The 27,130-nt window shown below is 44.8% G+C and overlaps 1 protein-coding gene across 10 annotated transcripts in view; it reads right to left on the bottom strand.

Moving 5' to 3' along the window:
• ZMIZ1 (zinc finger MIZ-type containing 1) overlaps positions 1–27,130 on the bottom strand; it is a 706,997-nt gene that overhangs the window by 45,234 nt on the left and 634,633 nt on the right. For 8 of the 10 annotated variants that reach the window (XM_069611015.1, XM_069611018.1, XM_069611016.1 and 5 more), the window contains 3 exons: positions 22,861–23,148; positions 20,357–20,539; positions 15,826–15,994 (listed from right to left, as the gene is read on the bottom strand). In XM_069611015.1, coding sequence (XP_069467116.1) covers positions 15,826–15,994; positions 20,357–20,539; positions 22,861–23,148 — 640 coding nt within the window. The remainder of the gene's footprint in view (positions 1–15,825; positions 15,995–20,356; positions 20,540–22,860; positions 23,149–27,130) is intronic. The other 2 variants (XM_069611024.1, XM_069611019.1) reach the window with 1 other exon arrangement.

Genomic DNA, 27,130 nt, shown 5'->3' with positions numbered 1-27,130 from the left:
AGTCAGGGATGAAGGAGAGTGCAAGGGCGTTCATGGGAAGTTTTAAGAAAAGTTGTGTATCGTCAGCGTAGCAGTGGAAGTTGGGGGAGAAGGAGGAAATGAGTTGGGCCAGTAGAGAAAGGTATATGTTAAAGAGCCAGGGTGAAAGAATAGAGCCCTGGGGTACACCACGGATAGCGGAGGAAGAAGGAGCAGAGAAAGGGCCAAGAATGGTTTTGGAGAACCAGTCGGTTAGGCAGGAGGTAAGCCATTCAAGTGTCTGCTCCGAGATGTCAAGGGTGTCATGGAGCCTTTTTATGAAGATGGAATGATTCACTGTGTCAAATGCAGAGGGGAGCTCTAGAAGGAGGATGACAGCTGGGGAATTGGAGTCAAGAGGTGCAAGCAGTTCTTCCCAGGTGTTCAGAAGAGCTGCTTCCCTGCCTCTGGATGCTCGAAATCCAGACTGGTGGTCATTTAGTCCACCAACAAGTTTGGTATGGGAGTTGAGTTGGGGGAGGGCCAGCTTCTCCAGCAGTTTCCCCACGAAGGTGGTGATGGAAATGGGGCGGTAGTTGGCTGGGCAGGAAGGTTCTGCAGAGGTATTTTTTTTTTTTTAAGGAGGGGATGCACAAGGCTGTGCTTAAGGGAAGACGTAAAAGTACCAGCAGCAAAGGAATGGTTGCAGAGATCAGTCAGAGCAGGGGCGATAGGCGATAATTTTCTTGATGGTTCTGGAGGAGCAAGGAGCAACCTGTTTGGACGACACCTTCATGGAGTTGACAACTCTGGTGACTTCTTCAGGGGAGGCAGGGGTGAAGGATGGGGTGGAGGGGGATGGTTGGGATGGCAAGTGCATGACAAGGCTGTTCAGTATGTCCTGGGTTTTGGAAGTGAATTGAGAGGATAGTGCATTGCAGAGGGCCTGGAAAGGAGTAGCGGCAGAAGATACTGTGGATGGGCTGGCAGGTTCTGTGCAGATTGTGAAGAGTTCAGCCATGTTGCGGAATGCATTGGACACTCGTGCCTGAAGGTGGGCTCTTTATTTTGGCACGAATGGAGAGTCTGTAGTGTTTTTGGATCAGGCTGCAGGCCAGTTTGTCAGAGGGTGAGCCTGAAGTGTACCACTTCCTTTCAGCAGCCTTGCAATTATGTTTTTGGTCTTCAAGATCAGAGTCATACCAAGTGTTAATGCTTGGATGCAGGTTTCAAGCAGATCCTCATGACTGGGGCAAGAACGTCAAGGGTGTTGGTGATGGACAGACAGAGGTTGCTCAGGGCAAAATCAGCAGAAACGTCTGTGTTGGGTGGGTAAAGGGGAATGAAGGTGGAAGAGAAGGCGGCAGCGGACAGTCGTTTCATCGGACAAATGTTTGTGAATGAAGATGGCAGAGCTTTATGAGTTGTCGTCACAGGACCACAGGGACCCAGGTGGGAGGAGAGGGTGGTCAGACCAGGACAGAGGGGTGGACAGGGGAGTAGAGAGTGACGTTGGAGTGAATGATGGCATCTAGCATGTGTCCAGCAGAATGGGTAGCGTCAGAGGGAAGAATGGAGAGGGATAGGGAGGAGCAGAGGTCAGTGAAGAGGTTGGCTGCTGTGCAAGGGGAGTCTAGGTGGAAGTCACCTAGTAGTAGTAGGTTGGAGTTGGTAGAGAGTAGAGAGGAACAGAAGTCCGCCCACTCAGAAAGGAAAAGAAGTGCCAGGGGGCCGATAGATGGTAGCAATGGTTAAGGTAGAGGAAGGAGAGATGACCAATTTGCACACTAGGCTCAGAAAGGGCGAATACTGCTCAATCGGTAGGATGGTGGAGGGAATCCAGTCTGGGAAAATTAAGGCAACTCCACCGCCAGCACGGTGGGCTCGAGGTTTAGAGGTGATCCTATAGCCGTCTGGGAGGAGTGAGTCAAAGGAAGTAACTGAGCTGGCGTTGCACCAAGTTCCCGTGAGTGCAAGTATGTCCAGGTTAGTGTCTTCAAGGCGAAGGCAGATGTCAGCAGAATGTTTGATGGCTGAGCATGAGTTGAGGGTTGCCAGATGGAGATGGCAACTGTCTTTGATGGTTTTTTGAGGCTGGGTGATCGGACATGGGGCATTTGTCTAGAGAGGTGAAGTGGAGGAGGTAGATGGGGTGGGGGGGGTCAGGGGTAGGAAGGACGTTGAGAGAATGCCAGAGCCGGTCAAATAGGAGGAGATTGGCCTGAGGGCCTTGAACCAGGACTGTGCCTGTGATGAAAACATTGATACAGCAGCGAGATGAGAAGAAACCCGCAAGGAGAACTTCCCACTTGGTGCCGCCATTAATGGAGGATGAAGAATAAAGTGGGAGAGTGGCATTGAGTTAGGTCCATAGGGCAGGAAATGGGCCGGAAAAGAGGATGTTGTGAAGATTTCTCTTGAGGATTCACGGACATAGGTGTCTGCAATTGGGAGGACTGGGTTAGCAGCAAGGATGTCTTTTTTATGTTTTTTCCATCCGGATTTAGTAAGAGGGAGGATAGATGATGGTGTAGCAGTTGGAGAAGGAGTGCCATCCTGGAACGGGGGAGAGAGATGAATAGAGGTTAGTTAGGTGGGGGAGACTATGCTGCAATGCGATTCTGAACCCGATGCACTTGGCACAATCGGCTGGAAGGGTATTAGGTGCAAGATCAAACAAGCAGGATGGAGGCACAGCTAAAAACGATTTTCACACATACAGGCAATTTCAATGCAGGAAAGCAGCGACAGGTAAAAACGATTTTTACATGCACTATGCTCTCCAATCAGATGAGCTCTCTAGCACTCCTAGCTCCCGCAAGGGACAATGATGGCATATAATTCCACAATTCAAACCATAAATACAACAGGAATACTGTAAGCTATAAACAATTACCAGGGACCTGGAAAATGGGCCCGCTAGCACTTATAACCCTGCTTCAGAAATGGACAGTCTGTTCCACCCCAAGGTAACATGCTCTGAATTAGGCGAGGAATCTGCCATGGCACGATCCTGCAAGTGACACTGAGGTGCTGCCGCCTGTCATCAATACTATAACCGCACAACATATCAGGAACACTCCAACCCCTGCTGCATGTAACATTGCCAGTCAAGACACACCACCAACATCAAGGCCTGATCTGTTGCTGGACCTCCGGTACAAAGAGTACCAATCTTCATACCTAGGATGTAGCCGTTAGATCTGATAAAACAGAACCAAAGTAAATTCACACTCCGATGGTGTCATCGTATAAGAAACTGCAGTCTCAACGCGACACAAGGAGGACTATAGCTGCTGATGGTGGACATGGCATCCATGGGACAACAGTCTTCAAACCTAGTTAGAAATCATACGGCTGATAGAACATAACTAGATGTAACTAAACAATGAAAAGCTATCATCCAATAAACAATGGCAGCATCACCGAGACACAGGGATGACCATGGACCTGAAATTCACTTAACCCAGTAAAGATCAAGAATAGGGCAACTCAATCACCGATGACACTGCCTAGCAGGGAATGACATCCGCAAGCCTGGTTATCAGAACAAACTCCAGACTAGTCAGAATTTCTCTCGAAGAACCAATACTCCAAACACTTGATATGCTCACACTCTCCTCTACACAAACAAAAGAATGTAGCTATGCCCCTCGATCTATTTCATGTCTAGCTGCGCACATGTTCTTGTTCACCACCATGAACACAACAGTCTTTATAACGCAGCTATACCCCACGAAAACAAAAATCGGGCTAACTGCACACAATGTCATACACAAGCTCCACCACCGCCAGAATGCAGACCTGAGGTCAAAAGCCTTGCTGCACATATTCTACTGATCTCACACAACCACCGCACCACGCTTAGCATTAGAATGTAGAAACACAAACTACACTGGCTGCACATATACTGAGTGCACCCAAGCACCATTTACTACCCTACACTCTCCAGTGACTTGGACTAGGGTCTCCAAGGGCGTTCAACCCACAGCGCTTTTAGATCATACCAATGGTATATAAGGCTCTATACAAATGCGCAATAACATCATTAATATGGACCTGACTCTGCCGAGCTGGTCTTTCAGAGGCAGTAGCCTGTTGGGAAACACATCTTGGGTCCCCTGTACGTCAATTGACCACTGAAAGTACAAGACAGTAATAAAGGTAACAAAAGGAAACAGCAAACTTAAGTGTACATCTACCTTTGGCTAATGAGATAACGTTTAGAGAAACTGATGAACCAGAATAAAAATTCACTGATGCTCCACATTCGACGTATCCTCTTACCCTACACAACCTTGCCGCCAAAGCGGTGTCACCGTTTTGCATCATCACATGCTGCACCGAAATGAGAGGGCAAAGGAATCTGCATCTGTGCACCTTGCTATTCTCACAGTTTTACCCAATCTCTGCTTGCCATGCATGCACTCATCTGGCTGCCGCAGTCAAACGCCACAGATAACCTTGATAGTTGGCTGCTGCATTTTTTTTACTCTCCGGATCTTTGCAGCTAATAGCTGCGATGCTCCATCACTCTTAAAGGCGAGCAGCGCGGCCCCTGCTGAACCATACTTTTACTGGCAATTAGTAACCTTTAGCCCTCAAACATCTTGTCCCCGGCACTACAGAGCAAGGAAGATTGTGTTACCCTTCTGGCACTCACAGCTAAAACCGGCAAGGTCAGTGCACGGCTGCAAGGGGCATATACATCACCACAAGGCACAATATTGAATATTCCTAGCACAGGACACTATTTATATTCCCCACTCAGGCAGCGGCTCAATGACAGGCCATCCCTTTGTCCTTGGGTCAGGCTACACTGTGGTCAGAATATGAATGCAAGTCTTTAAAGCGTAGTTCTTGGGTGACTGCTCCAGGCAGTGTAATCCAAATAGGTCTGTGTTGAAGGGCAAGAGCAGACAAGACACCGTTCTCCATCCTCAGCAGCACTTACACCTTCTGTTCATGCTCATACAAAGTATTGCTGTCTAGGCAGCCTGCAGAAAAGGGAGTGCAACTGAAAGTGAAACTGGAGCGTCTGCAGCGGTTGCCAAATATTTGGGTTTTCGAGGGATGGTATGGCAGCCTAAAGCCTGTTGAACATAAATTGATTTGAAGTTCGAATAGCACTACTATTAACAAACCAAATTGTGTCTGAGGACAGGAAATGGGAGAGGACTCTAAAACTCATCTGCTCTCTTTGTCTACTGCTGTGCCTGCCTTGAAACAGTTCAAACTGGGAGGCTGGCCACAGTTTGATTGAGAAATAGCCACACGCCTGTGTTAGGGAGTTTTACAAAAGTCCACCAAAACGGTGGACTTGAAAAGACTCGCACTTGGGACATAGGCCTCCAACTCTTAGTATAGGCCTGAACCACACATGTTTTTGTTGATAGCAATGGCCGAGCAGTCAGGCTCATTTTAGGAGGAAAGGCTGTAGACAGTACAAAGAACTTAGAGTATCCTCATAGGCCAAAGAAACGGACACACAAAGTTATAGAATAAATAATTGTTTATTTTATATATACACCAAAGTCAAGATAATTCTTCAAGGTAAGTACTATAACATTCAATAGGCACATAGAAGAACCAATGCAATTCAAGAAGTAAAATACTTTAGTAGTACCTGTTTCAGGTAAAATAAATGAAACAAGACCAAGCTAAAGCAGGTAAATACTTTGTAATTATTTCATAGAGGCCGCAGGCTTTAGGAGTCCATTCCTATCTAGTTACAAGAGTCTCAGAGTCAGATTGGAGAGCAAACAATAAAGGCACAAGCTGTAGAAAGTTGGTTCCAGAGGAGGTTCAGTAAAAAGTAACACTTTTTGTTGGGAAAAAGGTACAAGGACTTTGGAGAAGGCTCCCCGAAGGCAGGCTCCCCAAAGGCACACAGGCGTTAGGCCTGGGTGACAATATGAGCAAATTCTCAAACACAGGAATTCGCACTCCAGCAAAACAACTCTAGGTAATTTCTACCAAGAGTCTCACAGTACCTTAGAAGTGAAGAAGTGGATGTAGCACAGTGCCCCTACGATGCAGCAGCAGCAGACTCGGGTCAACAGATTCTTGGTCGGACAGATGAAAGAAGGGACACTGGAATGGATCTTGCAGCAGCAGTCCAGTGAGGAGGCAAAGGATTCTTATGAGTTCTGTGATTTCCGTGCCCTTTTCAAGACACCAGTGAAGATCGATTACCGCCTGATCGATTTGTCTCGCTTTCTTGGTACAGCACTCTGGTGAGGGGACTTTAAGGAGTGGAGTCTTGCCTCAGGAGGTCTGGAAGGAGTCCCCAAGGTTTCGGGGGGATTCCATCCTCAGAAGGCGATGCACTACACAGTGGCCCCAGGTCCCAGGGTATTGGCGGTTTGCAGTCCGTGAAGGTCACAGCTCATGGTGTGGCTCGAGATGCAGGTTGTCTACAAACTGATTGGACCCACCAGTCTAAGAGAGAGAGTCGCCCTTTTTGGGGCTCTCCTGACGCTTGGAAGAGAGGGTCGGATAGCAGCAATTACTCAGAAGGCATCTCCAGTCAGCTGGAAGTGGCTGCGGAGATCTCGCCTCTTCTTCATCGATTCTTCTGTTACAGGGGTCAGCTTGTCTTCAGCCTCAGGATACATGCCTCTTATGCAGGAACCCAGCCTATCAGCACCCATGCATCCTTTCAGGACAGCCAGCCTCCCAGTTGCAACTGGTTACAGGTAGGCACCGCAGTAGACAAAGGGGGCAGCCAAGTTTCTGAGTCCACTAGTCAGAGCTAATACACGTGTCTGTAATCTGGACAAAGATGTAATTAACAACCAGGGGCAGATGTTCAAAATGACAATACTAAGCACTGTGCATTGCGATTCAGGGAAGTCTACATACTATACATTGAAACAAGTATGAAACATCTTACTACCGTTCATGTAACCACCAAATAAATATGAAATTAAATAACTACAATTAACAGCCCGAGTTGGACTAAAAAGCTACAAAAATGCAATCAACAAAGTGCATTGATTGAGCTAGTTATGCTGTTTATGTTAACCTTAATGTTAAAGGATATTTATATTGTGCACTATGACAACCGGAGTGGTCCCAATACAGTACACTAAAGTGCAAAGTGCATCAAATTAGCAACTTTTACAGTATGTCTCAGACATAATACACTTATCAATGGAGATGAATGGTCCCAAGCACTCGGGCGGATCTGCAAATGAGAAGGTGGGATGGGTTAGTAGGTGAAGCGGGAGTAGGATAGTGAGGAGTGGTGCTCTGTTGGCAGCTTCAACTCTGAATACACCGGGTGCTGAGCTTTGGTGCGAGTATTGGAGCGATGTCAGTCCTCGTGTGCTGTTGCTGTTGCATGTGTTGTTGCGGTGTTGTGAAGTAGGTGCGGGTTGTTGTGCGAGAGATGGTTGTGTGAGATTATTGAGTGAGATAAGTCTGCAGTTTGTTAGTCGGTTGTATGAAGGTTAACAGAAGTTCAGAAATCTGTCCGAGTGTGGCACTCGCCAATCCTCCCAATTTCAGGGTGGGCAAAAGGGCTACGCCTGGCAGGGTTTGGTTTGTGTGGAGTGCTCCCTGTGCTGTTCTAACGCGCTTTGTATGTGTTATAATTGCTCCTCGCCGTTCTATTATAGCAAGCTCTGTAGGTGTTCTAATGCTGATGAATTGATTAATGTGGGTTGGGTGTCTATTCTCCTTGGGTGCTGGGGCTGGTGTAGCGGACTCCTCTCAAACTTTCTATCTAAATGTGTCTGCCGGTTTGGATATGGTACGTCCGGGGGGAGTTTGTGAGACATTTAGACTTTCGTCTGGGTCAGAGTATGTGATCAGTCTTTGGAGGTCTCCTTTTGTGGCTATTTCCCATGATATCTTATGGTCTGTCGTGTGATCTGTTCTTTGGGTTCATTGTTTGTCCATTGGAGAGTGGCCCAGGTTGGTGTTATTTTCATTGTTTTAATGGGGTGGGCATTCTAGTGCGTCGCTGTTGTGGTTATGCTGTAAAGAGCCATGATTTGAGGAGTTTCCTGAATGCTAGGTGGGTTGTTGTGTTCCGTATATTCTTAGGTAGGTCATTCCAGGTTTTCAGTGCCTGGTGAGAGAAAGAGGATCCTCTGAGTTTTCTTTTGTTATAGGGTTTTGGTTCCAGGCAGATGTCGGTGCTTGATCTCAGTGTTCTTGTCGGTTGATGTAGGCGTAGTTTATCGCTACGGAAATCTGCGCCTTGTTTGTGTATTGCTCTGTGCGTGATGCACATGGACTTGAACTTTATTCGCTGTTTTAATGGTAGCCAGTGTAGTATTTTTAGCGCGGGTGTTGTGTTCTCTTCTGGGTACCTTGAGGAGGAGTATGGCTGCTGCATTTTGTATGCGTTGTTTTTTTAGAAGTCGTTCGGGCATGCCCAGGTATAGGCTATTGACGTAGTCGACTCTGTACATGATCAGAGCGATGATGGTATTTTGTTGGTGAACGACAGGAACGGTAGGATCCTTTTTGCTGCTCGCAGGAGGAAGAAACATTTGAGTAGAGAGTTTACTTGTGGCTCTAGAATGAGGTTGTTATCCATCAGGAGCCCTAAGTTTTTTTACAGTTGATGATGGTTCTCGTGTGGTGCCGAGCTCTCTAGGCCAGGGGATGTAGCTGATGTCTCCTCCCTTTTTTGAAACAATCATTATCTCTGTTTTGCCTGGGTTGATTAGGAGGTGGTTGAGGTTCATCCAGCTGAATATCTCACAAAAGCAATTCTCTAGTGTTGTGTTTTCTTCTCGGGTGTCTTGTATGTTGAAGATTATTTGAGTATCGTCGGCGTAGTTGTAGTATGTGAGGCCGTGTTTTTTGATGAGTTTGATTAATAGGTACATGTAGATGTTGAATAGAAGCAGCGAGAAGGACGATGCTTGTGGTACTCCGCACGTGGAGTCTCTAGGTTTGGATTTAAAAGGTTTCATCCATGCGGTTTTGGTTCTGTTTGTCAGGAAGGATTTGATCCATAGTAGGGCGGTGTCTGTTATCCCTAGTCCTCATCTCCTTAGGAGGATGTCGTGATTGACAGTGTTCAAAGCTGCAGACAGATCAAGGAGAATCAGGGCAGTGCTGTTGTCCGAGTCTGCGTTCATTTTTAGGTCGTCCCTTATTGAGAGGAGAGCGGATTCTGTTCCTCTCATTGGTCTGAAACCAACATGTGCCTGGTCTAGTAGGCAGTGCTCTTCTATGAATTCTTGGGTTATTTTGTAGACGTACGTTTCTAGAAATTTGGCTATGTAGGGTATATTGGAGATGTGTCTGTAGTTGGATAAGTCCTCTACGTTTCCTGTTGTGTCTTGATGTACGCCGATTTGAAGGCCTTGGTACTTTACCTGTTGAGATTGAGAGGTTGAGGAGATTCCTGTGGTATTCCATGGGGGTTCCTTGTTTGAGAATTGTTTTGTATATGTCCGGGGGGCAAGTGTCTTCAGGAGAGCCTGATTTGTTGCTTTGGTTTACCAGTTTGACGAAAAGCTCAACTGATATTTTTGGGAAGCTTCGTAGCTTGTTTGGGTGTTCCTTGTCAGTGTCGCTGGGGCTTGAGCTGTGATTGCTTGGTCTGTTTTTTATGGTGTGTTGGATGGAGGTTTTTTTTTTTGTTTTTGAAGTGGTCTCCTAGGTCATCGCAAAGTTTCATCGATGGAATTGGCGTGTTGTTGCAGCCCGGTGGGTTTTTTATTTCGTTTATGATTTTTGTGAGTTTGGTGCTCTGAAGATTCAGTTGTCGTAATGTTTCCTCTTTGCTTTTTGTATTTCCTTTTTATATGAGCGGATCTGTGGCAGGAATTTCAATTTGTTTGCACTGGTGTTGTTGGTCCTCCATTCAGATTCTAGTTTTCGTTATTTTTTCCTTTTCATGGCGTTGAGTAGTGGGGTGAACCATTTTTGCTGTTTTCCTACGTGATGGGGTGAAGGGTTTTTCTTTGGCGATGTTGTCCAGAGTTGTTGCGATCCAGGTGTGGAGCAGGTCAACTTTTTTGTCTTTGTCTGCTTCTTCAATGGTTAATGCTTGTGGTTTGCTGAGTTCTAGGAGCTCGGTTAGGTTGGAGTTTTTTATGGTTCTCCAGTTTCTTTTCATCATGATCGGTGGTTTTTCTTGTTGCTTTTTTGTTGGAGCGGCTGTTGTGATTATGAATGGCATGATGAGGTGGTCGCTCCAGAGTATTTGAATTGGGAGTGCCGTGGTGATAAGATCCTTGTTGGCGAAGATTGTGTCAAGTGTGTGCCCTGCCGAGTGTGTTGTTCCTTTGACTAGTTGTTGTAGGTTCATGGCTGCTAGTTGGGCGGTTAAGGATTTTTGTGTGGTTGTGGTTTCTTCGTCGAACCAGATGTTGAAGTCTCCGAGGATGATCAGATGATTGTACTTGATGGCTAGGATGGGGATTGCTTCCGTGAATGCGTCTATGAAAGTCGCATCGTAGGTTGGTGGTCTGTATATCAGTATGAATTTCAGGTTAGTTTGGGGTTTACTGATAGTCGTATTAAGGATTCGCATTTATCGATGTTTAGTGGATGTTCCAATTTGATGGCCAGTTGTTCCTTGTGGATGTTCGCTAGCCGCCCCCCCCCCCCCTGTTTTGGATTTCCCGTTTGCTTGGATGCAGTTGAAGTCTTCAGGCAGGAAGTTGAGGGTGATCTTGTAGTTGTCGTCTAGCCATGTTTCGGTTACAAATAGGATGTCTATGCCTCCTTCTGATAGGAGGTTGTATATTTCCGTTGAATGTTTGGACATTGACCATGCGTTTTTTAAGTTACAGTGAATTCTCTGGGTGTGATTTTGTTTTGTGGTTATTCGTTGTTCAAGTTTGTAGTTGTCTGGTCGTGGTGTTTCCGCATTGGTGTTGGTAGGATGAAGAGCGGCGACGGCTGCTTCTTCATTGAAGTGGTCCAATAGGTTGATAACAGTGCTGATCAGTCATGGCGTTTCTTCATTGAGTCCGATTGTTGGGTCGGAGGTAGCATTGTTGATTGTTGGGGCTTCGCCGTATTGTGTGGGATGTTGTGGAAATCAATGGTGCCCCTTTGTTCTTGTGATGTAAGGGGTGGTGGGGTTGGAGCCCTCCCACTCTCTTGTTGAGTGCTCCCATCTTTGTTCTGGGTGTTTCCGGAAATTCTTTGCATGTCTCGAGGTTTCCGTGTTGAGGCATCAGTGTTCCGCGGTTGTCGCGAGGTAAGGTGTGAGGTATAAGGATTTTTCTCTCAGAGATTTTGTTCCGGTTATGGTTGCGTTAGGCGTGTTTCCTTCCAATGGGGCTGCTTCTTCTGGGTTCTGTCAGTACTGTGTGTTCGCGTCTCTTGTTGCACGATCTTGTTCTCTTTCTCGGCTTATTTCTTATCCTGATAAAATTACATATAAGATGCATGCTCACGTTTTTCAGTCTGGATTTATATGAATAACAAATTGGGGCAGGATAATGTAAGGATAGCTGCTATTCATTAGTTTGCTTCTTCTTGTCCAAGCCCTGTCACAGGGCAAAGACAACTCCACCTCCGAACGCAGAAGAATGTGAGAAGGCCTAAAATGCCTTATCCCACTGTCTCAAAGAACGCCTATCTGCACGCTTTTCCGGATCATGGCTACGATGGATAAAACGTGCCATGTTCTCTACAGCACCACAAATACCGCAATCGCTGGCTCCAACTTTCTGTTCATGCATGCGTACTGCTAATGGAAGAACATTTAACCTAGCTCCATTGAGCCGAGTCTTATGTTGCTTAATTGGCGCAAAACTAGGATAGCCTGGAAGACCCATAATATGTGCAAAAGGGAGGCAATTTCCTGACCTGGGAACTGGACATCACATTGTCCTCCCTTTTATCGGCACAAACCTGCGCAATCTTGGTCTTCAATATTCTTTTAGGTATGTTGGCTAACAGCTCGTGGTCGATGAAGCAGGTACCCAAGTCAGACTTGTGGAGAAATAGTTTAATATGGTCACGCCATCCCACCTTATTGCAGCTGGGCTGCGTCAATACATTTTCTACCAGAAGCTTAGTTAAATTATCCCCAATAGCTGACCAGAGACTGTGCCAAAACAGGATCGGTCTAGATCAAATCATATCCATTATATATGGCTTTCCAGTCTCCAAATGGGTTGCATAGACTGAGGCGGATTGTGGTACGGATAGAAGCCTTCTCAAAAAATAATTTTGCGCCATCTGGTTGGGATCAAAATTGGCATGGCCCCAAATAGCACAGCCATATGTCCCTGTCGCCACTGCCTTGCCTTTGTAAATAGCCAGCATATGTTGCATAGTGATGCCTAATATTTTTGGCAAATCTGTAGATAGCCCGGAATTATCTTATTGTTACCACTTACTTGGCTATGTGGTCCTCCCAGGTCAGTTTGGAATTAAACCCGAGGCATAGGTAATCAGAATTCTTGCATTTCCCCAGGTGGTGCCCATTTGAACAGATTCTAACTTTGGACTTTCTTTCCCCTGAAACAGACATTATCAAACACTGATTAACCCAAAGCCCCCCGTCAAGCATGTAGTCCGTATACCCATCCACCAAATGTTAAAGAGATTTAGGTGAGGTGGCCAGGAGAATCACGTCAAAGCTTTGTTGTATTCCTGTAGAATGGACCAGGACTGTGATTACCTTCAGTGGGGAACATCCATGTGTGGTTTAAGTTGGATGGGAGAGGTTTTAGAGGGTCATTTGGTTAGTTAGGTGTAGCCATATGGAGTAAGGGTATTGGGAGGGAGTGATACGCGTAATGTTGGGCTAGTATACACATGCTGATGAAGTGGAAAGCCAGCTTGTTAGATGTTTTGAGTGGTAGTAGTTGTGTTCCCTTTTGGTTGCATGATGTCCGATCTGTGTGTGGTTCATTATGGTTTATTAGTGGTGTGAAAGAGGTCCTGGTGGTTTCTGTAGTTTTGAAGATGCAAGTAAGTCTATAGACCAGAGGACTAGGAAAGCCGATTGCCTTGGGGCAGTTGGGAAAAGAGCTATCAAAAGCCAGCCTTGTACTGGGTGGGGCACCAGAGTTTGCCATTAATAACCATTAATAACCAGTGTCTCTTCAAATAGCAGCTACTGTGTTGGGATTCCTTACTTAGCTCAAACCATTTCATTGGGATCCTGCTATTCATTAAGATTATTTCTGAATTTATTACCAAATTGTTTCCTTTTGCTTGCTTTTTGTCCCTTTTGATTTTAGTTAAAGTGAAAAATTGTGAAACTTTGTTAGCACCCAAAGTGGAACTTTATCATCCTGCCAACCAATCAAGATCCACGCTTTGTGGGACTTTTCCTATGTATTCTCCCTCTCACCTCACTAATTGTGCTCCACCTAACCCGTTGTCCAGTCCTCTGCTTGGGTTGTCCATCGCCCCTGTGCTCCATGGTCCGAGGCTCTACCCAGAGTACACTTCCTGCCTCTGAATGGCATATAGTTCTTCCTGCTCCACATCACTCTAAACATGGAAAGTGAAAACTGACTTCAGCCCACTGAGCAACAGAAGCTTGCTGGTCCCTCCACCTAGCGCCCAGCCCGACGGCCAGGTGTTAACAGAAATTATACCCATGGCTGCAGGTGATGCAGCCGTGTATGCGTCCCTCAGCCCTCCGTATGCGCCTGTCTCTCAAGCCCAGAAGTCACGCATGCAGGCACATAGGCTGTATTGGCCGCAGTTGTGGCAATACGGCTTAACTTTTGGATGCTACCAAGCAATTGTATTGCAGCAGGCGCATTATCAATGACCAAATAATACATTGTTTCATTGAACTAAGACACTTAATGCCTGATTCATGGAAGTGTTTTAAAATGGCAGAATCCCATGGGAAAATGTTCCATGAATCAGGCCCTTAGTTGTCTGTTTGGTGCTTCTATTAAACATTTGATATAAAAAAAAGCCTGCGGTGTATCCTCAGAGGTCATATGTGGTGCACCTTAGCTTTTATGTATGTTCCAAGCCCTTCAGATTGCTCTGTGCAGTATGCCACCTTCTAATATGTGAACTCTAGGTTTAGCATTCCTGCCCTTAGGATGAATCATTCTGATCACTGCAGGTATAGCCCTGTTTAACACCCATTATTGGCACTAAATTGTGACAAGAATGCAGTACAGATTTAAAAACTAACACTGTTAAACCCGCATCCTCTGCCGCCTGCACACACATCACTGTCCTTGCAGGCAGAGTGCTACTTTAAACCTCATACTAACCATTCTGATCCGAGTATCGGAGATTGTATCTATATGCTTGAAATCTGTGCGCATGGTGAGGAATCTATGCATAGAGATGGAAGAAAAAAGACCCCACTTCTGATTTTGGACTACTACAGGGACTCACAAACATACAAGTCCCAACTTCACAAGTGTTAATGTTGAAGGTTATTTGTACCGCGCACTACCACCACCAGAGTGGTCCCCTGGTGACTCTGAAAAAGGGAATGGGGGGGGGAGGGGTGAGTTAGTGGGAATAAGCTGGAAAACTGTAAGAGAGCAGTGATGTGCTGTTGGCAGCCTCAGCCGGTGGGTCCGTTGGCTGGGTTTGGGGTGTTTTACAGTCGGTAGTCGTGTGCTGTTGTGCGAGTCTATGTGTGGTTTGTTTTGTTGTTGCAGTGTAGGGAAGTTTGTGCGGATTGTTGTGTTGTAGGCTTGTGGTTGTGTTTGGTTAGAGTGTGAGAGGTATGCAGAGGGGTGAAATTGTTAGTGAATTGGTTAATTGGCATTGCTGTCCTTAATTATGTCTAGGTGTGATGCATGCTATCAATCACTATTTCATCTGAGTGTGGCATTGCTAATCTTCAATATCCTATCTGGATGTGAGGCAGGTTAGTGGTCACGATTCCATCTAAGTGTGGCACTTGGTAATATTCATAATCCCATCTAGATGCGACGCAGGCTAACATTCACATTTCTATCTACATGCGATACCGGCTAAAGTTAAGAATTCCATCTTAGTGTGGCACATGCTAACATTCATAATCCTATCTAGATGCAACGCAGGCTCAAGTTAAGAATTCCATCTAAGTGTGACACATGCTAACTGGGTCCATGTGCTGTCCAAAGTGATATGCATGTTGGCTGCAACAGCAGCACATATGTTACGAATTTTGCCAACACTTGCAATAATAAAATGCTACCACTGCACCACCCCTAGCACTGTTCTTGCGCATCAAAAAAAAAAAAAAAAATAAAAATAAAAAAAAAAGAATGCTGCTCGGGTTGAAGTCCTGCTGTAATAATTAGAAGGTTGGAAGCAAAACAGCGCTACATTGTAAACAAGCAGGAGCACCGCCCCACAAACATTTATGCAGCAGACTACAGCACTGTGGACCTACCAACCAAGTCAGCCATTGACTGCTCACCACAATTCTTTCATTGTGCGTCCCAAGCAACTGGGAACGGCTTTGCGATATTGCTCCCACAGTTGTTTATGGGGGATCAACCCCACCCCCCTTTTTCTGTTATGAATAGCTACCCCATATTAATCTATGACCTTCCATTAGCATCCAACATAATCGGTCTTGCTCCATGGTACCTTGTTCCAGAGACACATGTTGAGCTTGAAGTCTTGGGCTTATTTGTTTGCCTAATATCTCCTCTTTTCCCTTTTATTACACAGTATGCAGCTTGAAGTCTGCACATCATAGGATTTTAGATGAGGACTTTGTATCATGACTTAGAAACACTTCTGTGAACGGTCCCTAATTTGTCTTTAGTTTACTGCACATATTGCCATCTGTTCCACGAGTTTACTAGAACTGGGGTGCATACAGATACTTTTCCCTATGCACCCCTGGATCCCTCACACTCCCAACATTTTCACAGTCACTCCACGCAATCAATGTATTTATGAGCAGAACATTTCTCAGCGATCCACTGCCAACTTTGCTTCACTTACTAGGAGGCGGAGGCAAGGAGTTGATGTTCGGTTTAATATCGGGGGGAAACGGTGGCTTGACGTCCTGGTTCGGCGACAGGTATGGTGGGATATTGCTTCCTGGCGTCATGGGAGGCGTGGGGTTCCCAGGGACAGGAGAGTGGGGGTAATTTGCCACAGGCCGTGAAGGCTATAACACAGAAGCAAAGAAAGAAATTATGTCAGAGATAAGAAAGACATAAAACAAATCAACACATGAATATCTGAAACAGACATGCCTGTCTGCTGCAAGTGGCATTAATGTATAAGCGAGAGGAAGACCGCAACATGAGGAGCAGCCTGGGCCTCGGTCATGAAATAATCCCCATTATCACAGACCAAAGAAGGAGTTGCATGGGTAAAATAGAGATCCACACTCCATCGCAGCCATAAGATGTTTAGCCAGATCAAAATTTTGGCTCGACTCATTGTATATTGTGCTTGTAGGCCACCGCTCATAATATGAAAATCTCAACTACAAGTACCAGAATACAAATGGATCCGAAATGAAAAACCAGTACAAGTTGAACATCACACACTTCTATAAAATGACTTGTACTCAGAGTGAAATAAAGGCATTGGTAACAGGGACAGAAAGAAGAGAAATATAAAAGCACCCCCGTTGAAGGCCAACACCAAATCCTCAACTGATATTCTCCCTAGAACTTCCAGGAAGTCTAGGAGCCTGACTGCGAAAGGGCCAAACGTGGCTGGCTGTTTCTGCATGGACCAATGGAAACAACGCTGTGCAGTGAATGTGAGCACTTAATCCAGTGCAAGGGAAAACCTTACACTGTGTTAGTTACAGCCCGGATTAAAATGTGCATATGCAACTACAATTGGCTAGTGATAATGGACTCTTGGGGAGTAAGAAAGGGTGCGTTGTGTATATGTGTAGAATTACAGTGGCGAGCGACTGCTCATGGCAGGCTAGTAGCTTACAACTTGAAAGGTGTACCCCCGATATACAGTAAAGTAAAGGGTTATTGTATAAGGTACCTTATGCCTTTTTGGCAGCTCAACTGTGTGTCGCTCTGAAGGAAAAGATAAGGGTTTTGGGTATTATTTGGAAAGAGGGGAAGTTGATGTTTGGTCTTAAGTACGAGAGATCTGAGTGTCGGTATGGTTCTATGTGCTGGTGACACTGGATGTGTATTTTATCTGAAAGGTAAAACTCGAAACCCAATAAATAACAGCACTGCAGGACTTGGGTTAGCACCTGCCTGGCCGGGGTTTGTGCAGTACCGCTGCAGGCGTGAGCTTTGTGATCACTCTGCCAAGGTTAATGTGGTATTATTAGGCTGTGTGCAAGGTCGTTTGGTTGTGTACTGTAAAATGGTGGGAGATGAAGAGGTGAGTTGGTTAGTTGGGAAGGAGATGTGGTTGGGATCACCAAGGACTCTAGTTATGGAGGTTAGTGCTAGACTGAACCGTTTTAGTTCCAGTCTGCTGTTCATCTCTGAACAAAGACAGTGCAGAGGTTGAGAGCAACCAGTGCAGCATTAAGGAAAATCCAGAGTAGTGTTTGAAAATCAGCAGCTCAGCATTTGAGCAAACCGTGTGGGTTGAGAACAGAGTGCAGCGGTTAGGATCACACTATGCACTGTTTGAAGAAACTCAGCATGTTCAGTCTGAGAACAGAGTGCAGTACACATAACAAAAAGGTCTTCAATGTCTGAGCACATACCGTGGGAGAGAGACAAGTTTACTCTTGATGGTTGGACGGTTCAGCATTCGAGAAAAGGCAGGTTGAGAACATGCAGGATCAGAGTCCAAAAAAGAACGTGCTTGAGAAGGGCAGGTGCAGTGGATGAAATAACTGTTTCAGAGCCGGCATATTTGGAGACAGCCACTTTGCTTAGAGCGTCCACAATGCCCTGTGAAGCTTTTTCCCTTCAAATCACAAGAATATTTTCTGTCCAACCAATGCTCCAAATAAGAGTTTTAAGTGGGAGTATTTTACTCCCTATTTTTTTTAAGGTGGGAGTAAACTAGTAAGTTGCATTCCCAATGGGAGTATTTCATAAGCGAGTACAAACGCGTTGAACAGTAAAACATTTTTTTCTACTAAAGATTTCTTGGCATCTAGTAATTCATGCAGATGAAAAGATACAGGTTTACCTCTTCAAATCAGTAAGTAATAGTAGAGTTTCTTCCTCTGGCAATACTTGTACTACTGGTTCAAAGATTCATGGAATGCTGTGGTTGAAAGCAGAGGACAGGTTCCTATCGTTTCCTTATTTTTGTTGGAAGTATTTTTACTCCCTACTTTTCCATTTTGGATGTATTTGCCTACATTTGGGGAGTTCAAATGTCTGATACACCCGTTATCTGTAGGCTGCCTCCAGCCCATGGTACCCAAAAACTTAGAGACTTTAAGAATAAAGCATCGTTGACAGCACAACCTGTCCATATATTTAACCTAACAGCATTGTAGAACATACGTTTGCTTTAACACACATTGATTGGTCTTTGGCCAAATTCCTCACACACCATATTTGCTTAATCCCATTAGTTTACTTGCAGCGAGCAGCGCAGAACGAAATCCATTCTACGAATTACCCTACGCCACACAGTAATGCATGTGTGTGCGCCAGCTTGGCTTGCAGCATCACTCTAGAGCACTGCACATGCATGGAAAACATCCCGTTGAGTGGTCCCCTGGAATTAAAACCAGCAGTTCAACAGAGGGCCAGTATAGACCACCTGCCACCAGCACTGTGCCAAGCATTGAAGGGCAGGTATGGTGGGCATTTTTCAAGGCATAAAATAGGTCGTCAGTAATGGGCAAGGCAGATGGGCACAAATGGCTATGACAAGAAATGTGCCCACAGATTCTGGAGAGCAAGTCTGCGCAGCTGGCAAGTTCTGGGGAAAATTTGCGCTGTCTGCTTAGGGGACAAGAGTCGGGACCGATTTGAATGTCGTCTTCCCCGATACAATATATTAACTTGTTATCAGACAGTCCGGTTGCCTCTAAAAGGCCAGTAGGTCAGAGGATGGGTCAGTCAGATTTCCAATTTCCTGACATGCCAGCCCACTTTATGGTGGATTGAGTCAGATATGTGACACATATGCAGGCAGTCGCATAACAGGATTTGACATGTGACTGGCGCAATATGTGAGACTGTCCGATGACATACCAGTATTGGTGGCAAGAAGCACCTGGATGGTAGCGGTGCATGATATAAATCAACGTAACATAACCGAGCTGCCTCATACCCATATGATTTCTCACTGGAGCAGTCAGTGCCGGCCTCAGATTCATTGTCCAGCCTGGGCACATTTCACAGTTCATTACTCTCAAGGTCAACAATCAAGATTAGGATCCAATTTTGAGAAATAGTGTGACATAACTTTGCCCCAAATCCTCCTATTTGTAAAACTACTTTGCCTATTGAGAAGCCACCATAGACCAGTTATACCAGGGGTGTGCAACCTTTGGCTCTCCGGATGTTTCGGACTACAATTCTAATCAGGGCTAATCAGGGTAATCAATGTTGGGGGACTGTGGGAGTTGTAGTCCAACACATCTGGGGAGCCACAGGTTGCACAGATCTGATTTATACCATCAATGAATGTGGGTCCCTTTACAAAATAGAAAATAAATGCAGAGGAACTATCTACTCTCCGATAGCCATGGCTGTGCTTTACAAATGTGACTATATATTAACTCTTAAAATTAGAAATTGACTGCAGTCTTAATTTGGTAAATAATCCAAAGGCATCCAACCTTCCTGCATCCTTCGAACAGCGGACTTCAGAAAAGGCCACATAGTAACAGTATTCAGGTCTCACAAAATCTACTAGCCCACTTGCATTGGCGAGTAGATTTTATGACGGGCGAGTACCATGTGCTTAATACTTGACCTTGCTGGCGAGTGAGTATGAGGAAGTTTGAAACTTATTTTACATGTACTGCAAACAATCTTGTTTTCAGTACGTCAGATAAGAGTTTCACTGTGCACAGCTGGAACTTAAGTGGCAACATTGCACCAAATATGAAGTGTGCTTATAGTGACATGCACCATTTTACAGAAAACACTGGTAAACATGTCATCACCCTTCACCATGGGGCAAGTGCTTTTCTCTTAGGTCGAGTATGCAATCTAAGGAACTTGCCATGCAGGTGCAGTGGGATGTTTAAGAATTTGCGAGGCCCGAGTATTGCTTTAATAGGCATTTTCACATAAGACGACATAGCAGTGAGTCACAGTGCAAATGGGGTTGTCGCAACAAACAATCCTCACAAAAGGTGCCGTCATGATACTGGCCATCACAACACTCATTGCATCCCTAGTCAGTGGCAACAGGTGACATTTCAACCATAACTGCGTTGACTTATTAGGTGTCAATGTCAACTTCTACCATCATAACATTGTTTCAGAAACCACCTACCTGATAACCACCATTTCAGCAGTCATTCTGACAGACGTACCCACAACAGTGACATTAAGGAGGTCTATGAGAAATTATAGGAGCCAAAAGATGACTTGGATGAACAAGGTCCTACCTTGTAATACTGGCCCATATTGACTGCCTGAGGAGGGTACTGTCCCGTGTTCTGCTGGCCTGGCATTCTCTGGCCAGAGTAGTTTGGTGACGTCAGGGGCCGCTGAGAGTTAGGTGCCGGATACTGACCAGGCTGCGTTGGAAACTGACTGTTTGGTCCATATTGCTGACTTCCATAGTTGGGCTATTTTACAACAGATATGTAAAGGAAAGATTAGTCGGATTAAACTTTTAGCAGGTGACTAAATGTATACAAAAATATTCACTTCCAGAATGGCACATTAAAGCTTACCATGGTAAAGCCAATCTACAAAAAACAAAGGACATAATATATCATAATATATATGAGTCCAAAACTTTTACATGTACTGAAGGAAGGACTTGCTGAGACCCCACCAGGAAGATGATCAAATGGAAAATGCTCAAATATAAGCCATCAAATAATTGAAAAGAGATTTGAATTATGAGATAATTGCCACGAGGTTACTTTCCTGAGAGTGAAGGAGAATGACTGCATTTTATGAGCCTCCTGAAAGCATAGACATTTGTCATAGTATAAGATAGCAAGGAACCTGTTCAGGCACAGAACAGTAGAATTAATCTGTGGCCATACAGGAATAATGTGTGACTGCAATGAATAGCATCACTGTTGGGGGGGGGACAGATATTTAAAAAGGTACCAACAACTATGCATATAAAAGCGTGTCAGAGAAAATGTACACGAGTTTCCTGAGCAACAGCTAAATTGACCCTTATTCTTGATCCTTTTTAAATTAGGGGAGGATCGCAAAAATGAAAAATCCAAGAACAGGGAGACGCTTCTCTAACTGTACTCAAATAGAATGTAACATAACATTATATTTCTTGGATGTTATTTGGGCCTCTCTAACACAAAGATATTACCTTAGAATAGTTGCACATGTAGTACGCAATTTTGACAATGTTAAAAGGAGAATATTTTATTTATTTTATCTGAATTTTTGTTTCCACTGGCCCTACCCAGAGGGTCTTGCAGCACCTTAGCACGGTTCAAAATATTGAAAAGGTGGGAGTTGAAAAACAAGCTAAAAATTGTTTTCAGGAAAGGAAGATTAGAATAGACAAATGATCGCAGAGGACGACGGCAGGGTTATGTGTGGGGAAACGGGTATGTTTTGAGGCTCTTTCTGAAAGTGGTGATGGAAAATGCAGGGCCTATGTTATGTGAAGAGATATGGTGGTCCATGCCCTGTGTGCCCAGCGTGTAGCGTTGTTTGTGTGCATGCGAGTTTGGAGAGTGGTATATGTAGACAGTGTTGGATGACCGGTCTGGTGTTTTTGTGGGTGATGGGTTTGGGTTGGTCATGAAGGTAAGATAAGAGTCGCAACTGGAGAGGGAAAGAGAGCGAGAACGAGAGAACAAAAGAGAAAAAAAGAAAGAGAAAAAAAGAGAAAGATGTGTGGGTTGTTAGTGGCAGGTTTCTGGATCAAGGGGGTGAGGTCAGGTTTGTGCCTCTGATGGCAAATAAGGAGGTATAATGTTTTGGCAGGGTTGAGTTTGGGGAAGCGGGTGGCCATCCAGTTGGTGATGGTGGAGAGACAGGTTTTGAGGGTGCCGAGTTGTGAAGGGGATGACATTTCGAAGAATATTTGTGTGTCATCTGCGTATTGATGGAAATGTACATTGTGTTCGCTAATACAAATTGCTATTAATAATTCAAAAGAACTCCTTTTTCTAGTTAACAATGGAATCCTTTTATTTCCATCACTGATGTTAGGTGCCAATATGTTAGAATAGGAGTGAGTTTACACGTCTTTGAAGCAAAGCTCTTCATCAGGGCTCTTACACAAATAGGTTAACCGTCCATTACTGGAAATATACTGGAGTCTCATTAATTCATGCACCAATGAGAGTACAATGGACTTTTCCTTCTTTGCAGATTTTGATTTTCAATTCCATTAGAATTGGGCGTTTACAATGTGGAAGGCAGAATATTTCACTCAAGGGTTGCCCGCATATTTGATGGGAGACGAGATCCTCCATCCAAACCTCTAAGTAGCATGTTCGCTACACTATGCAGTAGACTCCCTCCAATGCGCACATTGCAGTCTCAGTTTTAAAAAAGATAGTGTGGGAGTTTTTTGTTGCAATGCGCTTCTTTGATGTATGGTTTGTGCTAAATCTATTATGGGTCAATGGCATCTAGAGCATGATAACCATATATAGGAGCAGGAAGGAAAAAATGTCATATTCCTTTCTGTTGTGTTATATCAGGGCTTTCAATTGTATGCATATGTGCCACCATACGGAGGTTGCCTGGATTCAGAGACTGGGAAAAATATGTTCTCGTGAAGCAGGTCTACATTAGCTGGAAAGAATGAGAATCCCACATGCTGCAGAAGAAATTCCGCCCCATCATAGAGAAACAGTACGAAGAGATCACAAATCTGCCTTCATGCCCACAAACACAGATGTGTGCACCGAACCTATGGAACAAAAGTAAAAGGTGACCTGTTAGTACTTACTTCTCCTGGGTATGGCCTCTTCATGCCCTGAATGGGCAATGACTGGGGCCGAGGGCCTGGGTAGGCTTGCTGCGGCATCCTCTGACTATGGGCACTGAAAGGGTTCATGCCAGGGCGAGGCTGGTTCATGCCCATGGGGGGTCCACTCATGTTAGATGGAGCCATCCCAGCCCCCATGTTGCCTGGGTTCATGCCGCCTTGCATAGAAGCAGGTCCACGTGTGCCCTGCTGGCTCATGAACTGGCTGTTATAGGCCTGAGACGGGCCCATCTGGAAAGAGGAACACACCTTCACCGGAAGAGAAAAAAATAAGAATAAAATGCGACATGCATTATAAACGAGAAGGGAGCGGGAAAAGGAGGACATGGAAAGGGATCATCAGAGAGGGAGGCGTGTCGCATTTACTATCACTTCAGTACTCAGCAGCACTGCACATTTGCAACTTAACAGGAATTCTAAACGCAAAGAAAAAGTACACATTTGTTACAACAACAAAAAAGCAGCAGAAAATAAAGCAAATTCTGGGAAGAAAACAGCAGACGCCAAGGTCATGATTAAATGCCATCAAAAGTTTCAGAATGTCAAACTGGTATTGCATCTAAACCATTGTACAAGACGTTTAAAAACGAATTTACAAGTAGGGATAGAAAAGAAAAGTAAATTGGTCTAGATGATGTCCAAGGCAGGGGGACTGCAACCTTTGGCTATACAGCGGTTTTGGACTACAACTCCCATCAGTCCCAGGTAGCATCATCAATGGGGAGTAACCATTGCATCTGTAGTGCAAAACATCTAGAGTACCAAAGGGTGTTGACCCCTAAGGGTCAGATGCAAATAAAAATTAAGTTCATAACCATAACCCCTTACTTTCTCACACCATCAACAGCTGCAGCAGCATAGTTGCTCAAATTATATTATACAGGAAGTACTGAATTTGCAAATGTCTGTGTGGCAAATGAATATTTTAGTTTTGTGGAGCTCATGGGAATGCCTATTAATCCCAAATGTGTTTGTTTGCATGACAAAAACACATTCATTACTGCGTGTAGGATATTCAGACATAATACTCTGCAAAGAAGCGGCTCTTAAGGCATGTAACGATACAATTTCTAGGTTTTGAGATGAAATACAAGTGACCCTACATTTGAAAGAATTCTCTTATGCAGAGCGTGGACCCAAACTCAGACCCTGGATCACATCACACAGAGCTGCTGGGGAGGTACGTTATAGTAGTGTGGCTTCAAAAATACACTTAAAAAAATAAAATAATAATACCTGTGCTGCATTTAAAATGTCAAATTGTTACCTGCAAGACCTTCCACTTTCAAACAAACCATGGGGCTTAAATGTGCTACATGCCAATCAGAGAGATGCCCGGGAAAGCCACACTTTAGAAACTATCTATTTTGGATTAATCTCTGCTAATGGCACTAGTGTAACACAAGTTGAATTCACCCCTTAGAAAAAGCTATATAGCCCAGTTTGTTTTCAGTAGAAAGGCTTTCACAATGTTGGCACTTTATCCCATTTGAACGGGAAAAAAACATTACCGAGTGGGGAAGAAAGACTCGTGCAGTAATGGTTCGGAGAGATTTCCCACACGAAGAGCATTTTCAGAATACGTGTAACTTTGGTTCTGTTTGACAAATGATCCCAAAACTTAACCCCCAAAAATGTAGACTCGACTACATTTTTTGGGAAAGCTTTGTTTGGCTTCTTCACAAGGGGGTAAAGTTATAAAGGGGCATCCCGAAACTTACATTTTCCCAATGCTATAGGTACATGTTTGCTCTCCTTTACAGCATGAATCACTGGTACTGGAAGTCCGCTTCCTCAAATTTGATGAAAATCTATCCACCTGTTTTTGTTCAAAGAAAATCTGCTCAAAAGTATCCAAAAATCATCCATTACTGATGTCCAAGTTGGCCGGGTATCATTCGTTGTTCGATATACTACTTTTGGCCTTTGGGACCTGGTCAGCGGACCTTCCGCAGACCCACCAAGAGGCAACCACATTCTCCACTGAAAGAGCCAATCTAGCTAGGACAGAATTATATGGGGCCGCGGCCGCCTTTAGGACCGAGTGGACTCAATGCTGCAAACATTTTAACAAGTGCCACTTTCTCTTCCTCTTGGGGTTGTCCCAAAGGCAAAGGAGCATTTTCCCTCAGAAATAAAAATATTTTTTCCCCCGACAAGGGCCACCACCTGGTCTGCCTGCTACATTTAGGTTTTTGCCCATGGATGGGAGCCGTGGACAATTGGGATGAAGTCGTACACCTGAGACCTGCGGACCGGCTTGATTGCCCTCAGACCAACAACCTGGTCTTTGCGGAAAGTTAGTCTTGACGCAGGCATGCCTCCGAGACCACTTTCTAGGTCAACATAGGGGTTGGGGTATGATCGAAGGCCACTGGCTACAGCAACCTAGGGAGGCTTGTGCAGTAACCTGTGCACGCTTGTATCAGGTCATATAGACTTCCCGTGGCATGGCTGCAGACCGTGCACCGTTCAAAGAGGAAGTAGGCACAGGCCATGCAGAGAGGGTCCAAGGTGTGATCAGAGGTGGTCCGTGGACAAGGCCCAGTGGGTATTGTAGATATAATACCGAATATCATTGAAAAAACACAGATTCAGTGAAATAACATTGGTTTAAGGGGCTAATTTGGTTAAGTTTCCCTTAAAAAAACTTGCAATTAAGTAGAAAAAGAATTGCTTAAAGGGATGTTACGGTCCCAGAGCAAAACAAAAAGACCAGAAAATTCTCCAGTTAGCATTTGTAAAACGATCATAACTGTGCTACTGGCATCGTTAAAAAAAAACAGCAACTTGGCCACTGCCATACACTGCTCATGTTGTCAGATACGCCAACACTAATGACATGCACATATCCTCACTTTGTACCGACATGAGCAACATGGACTAGTACGGGGATGGTTTGACGCTATTTAGCTCCGGCCTGTAGCCTAGAAGAGCCTGGCTAGCTTTACACAAATAGCTACCTTAGCTACATTCGACTCGCCAAGGCAGACACAGGTAGGTATTGCCTATGTGAAAACTGTGCTTGGGAATGTATGGAAGTCAAAGCATAATGGCTCATATTTAATGGCCAAAAACCTATAGTTTGCATCTCACGTAGAACAAGTTCGATACGAGTCACGCTTTTCACTTGCTACTCGTTGCCCAGAGGTAGCCCCTGCTTACTAGGCGAAGCCCGATATTCTGGAGGTGCTTTTAGTGCATGGTCATCATATTACACCCATGCAGGGTCAGCCTAAAGCACACGTGCAGGCTGAAGCACAGAAGCAAAAAACACTCCAAAACCCCCAACAAACTAATTCATTCTGAAGAATCGATTTCACTGGAAAATCAACATAACGAGAAACGTCATGAGAAGTACATGTCAGTGACTGAACCTCTTAAGTGAATTTTAAAAAAAGAACGCTAGGCGGATTGACACCAGATCAAGAGAAGAATCGCAAATGAGACCACTTGCTACCGTCTCCCAGATTTGGTGAAAATCCATCCAGATTTTTTTTTTGTTTTACTATAGGTGAGAGTAAAAGTTAGCCTATGCGAGTATGCATGGTAAACGCACGCTTTTTGACCCCCCCCCCTTTACCTTAGAAATTCAACAGCCCCTTCTTATTCAACTCCCCCACACCGTTCACCAGGTGGGAACGAGGAAGACGGAATGGGAACGCCACCAATCGTCATATAGTTATATCACCAAGAAAGTTATGGTGGTTTTAAAAAGGTTTGAAAATAAACCCTTTCACCTGAAATGTTAAAGTAGGAAAGTCCATTTCAGCCAAGTCACACATTCCACAACGCCACCTAGTAGCCATTGCTGAGGTTCACCTCCAGTTCTGAGCCACATAAGCTGTGTATAAAGTAGCACTGTCTTCGGAGGCAATTTCCTTGAGAAAAAGGTTTGCATTTGGCCTTATTTGCATACCCACAATGCCTTGCTTTTGTGGCTCAGAACTGGAGGTGAACCTCAAGCGATGGCTACTAGGTGGCGTTGTGGAATGAGTGACTTGGCTCAAATGGACTTTCCTACTTTCACTATATATTACACACACACACACACACACTCTGCAGCGCAAGACAGAATACACAGACCCCCATGAGAGATTCCCAAGGCAACCATAACGCAGCCACGGCCGTGCACTCATGACCAAACACAACTGACATGGAAAATAGCCTTTTGAAAACAATCCAGTTGGCCTTTGTTTTGTTTTTTAAAACAAAAGTAAAACTCCAGGTT

This window comes from Ambystoma mexicanum, chromosome 8 (genome assembly GCF_040938575.1).
Source record: "Ambystoma mexicanum isolate Mex_15411 chromosome 8, UKY_AmexF1_1, whole genome shotgun sequence".
Lineage (NCBI taxonomy): Eukaryota > Metazoa > Chordata > Amphibia > Caudata > Ambystomatidae > Ambystoma > Ambystoma mexicanum.
The sequence above is the reverse complement of the archived record's forward strand: the minus strand, read 5'-3'. Positions and strand labels throughout refer to the sequence as shown.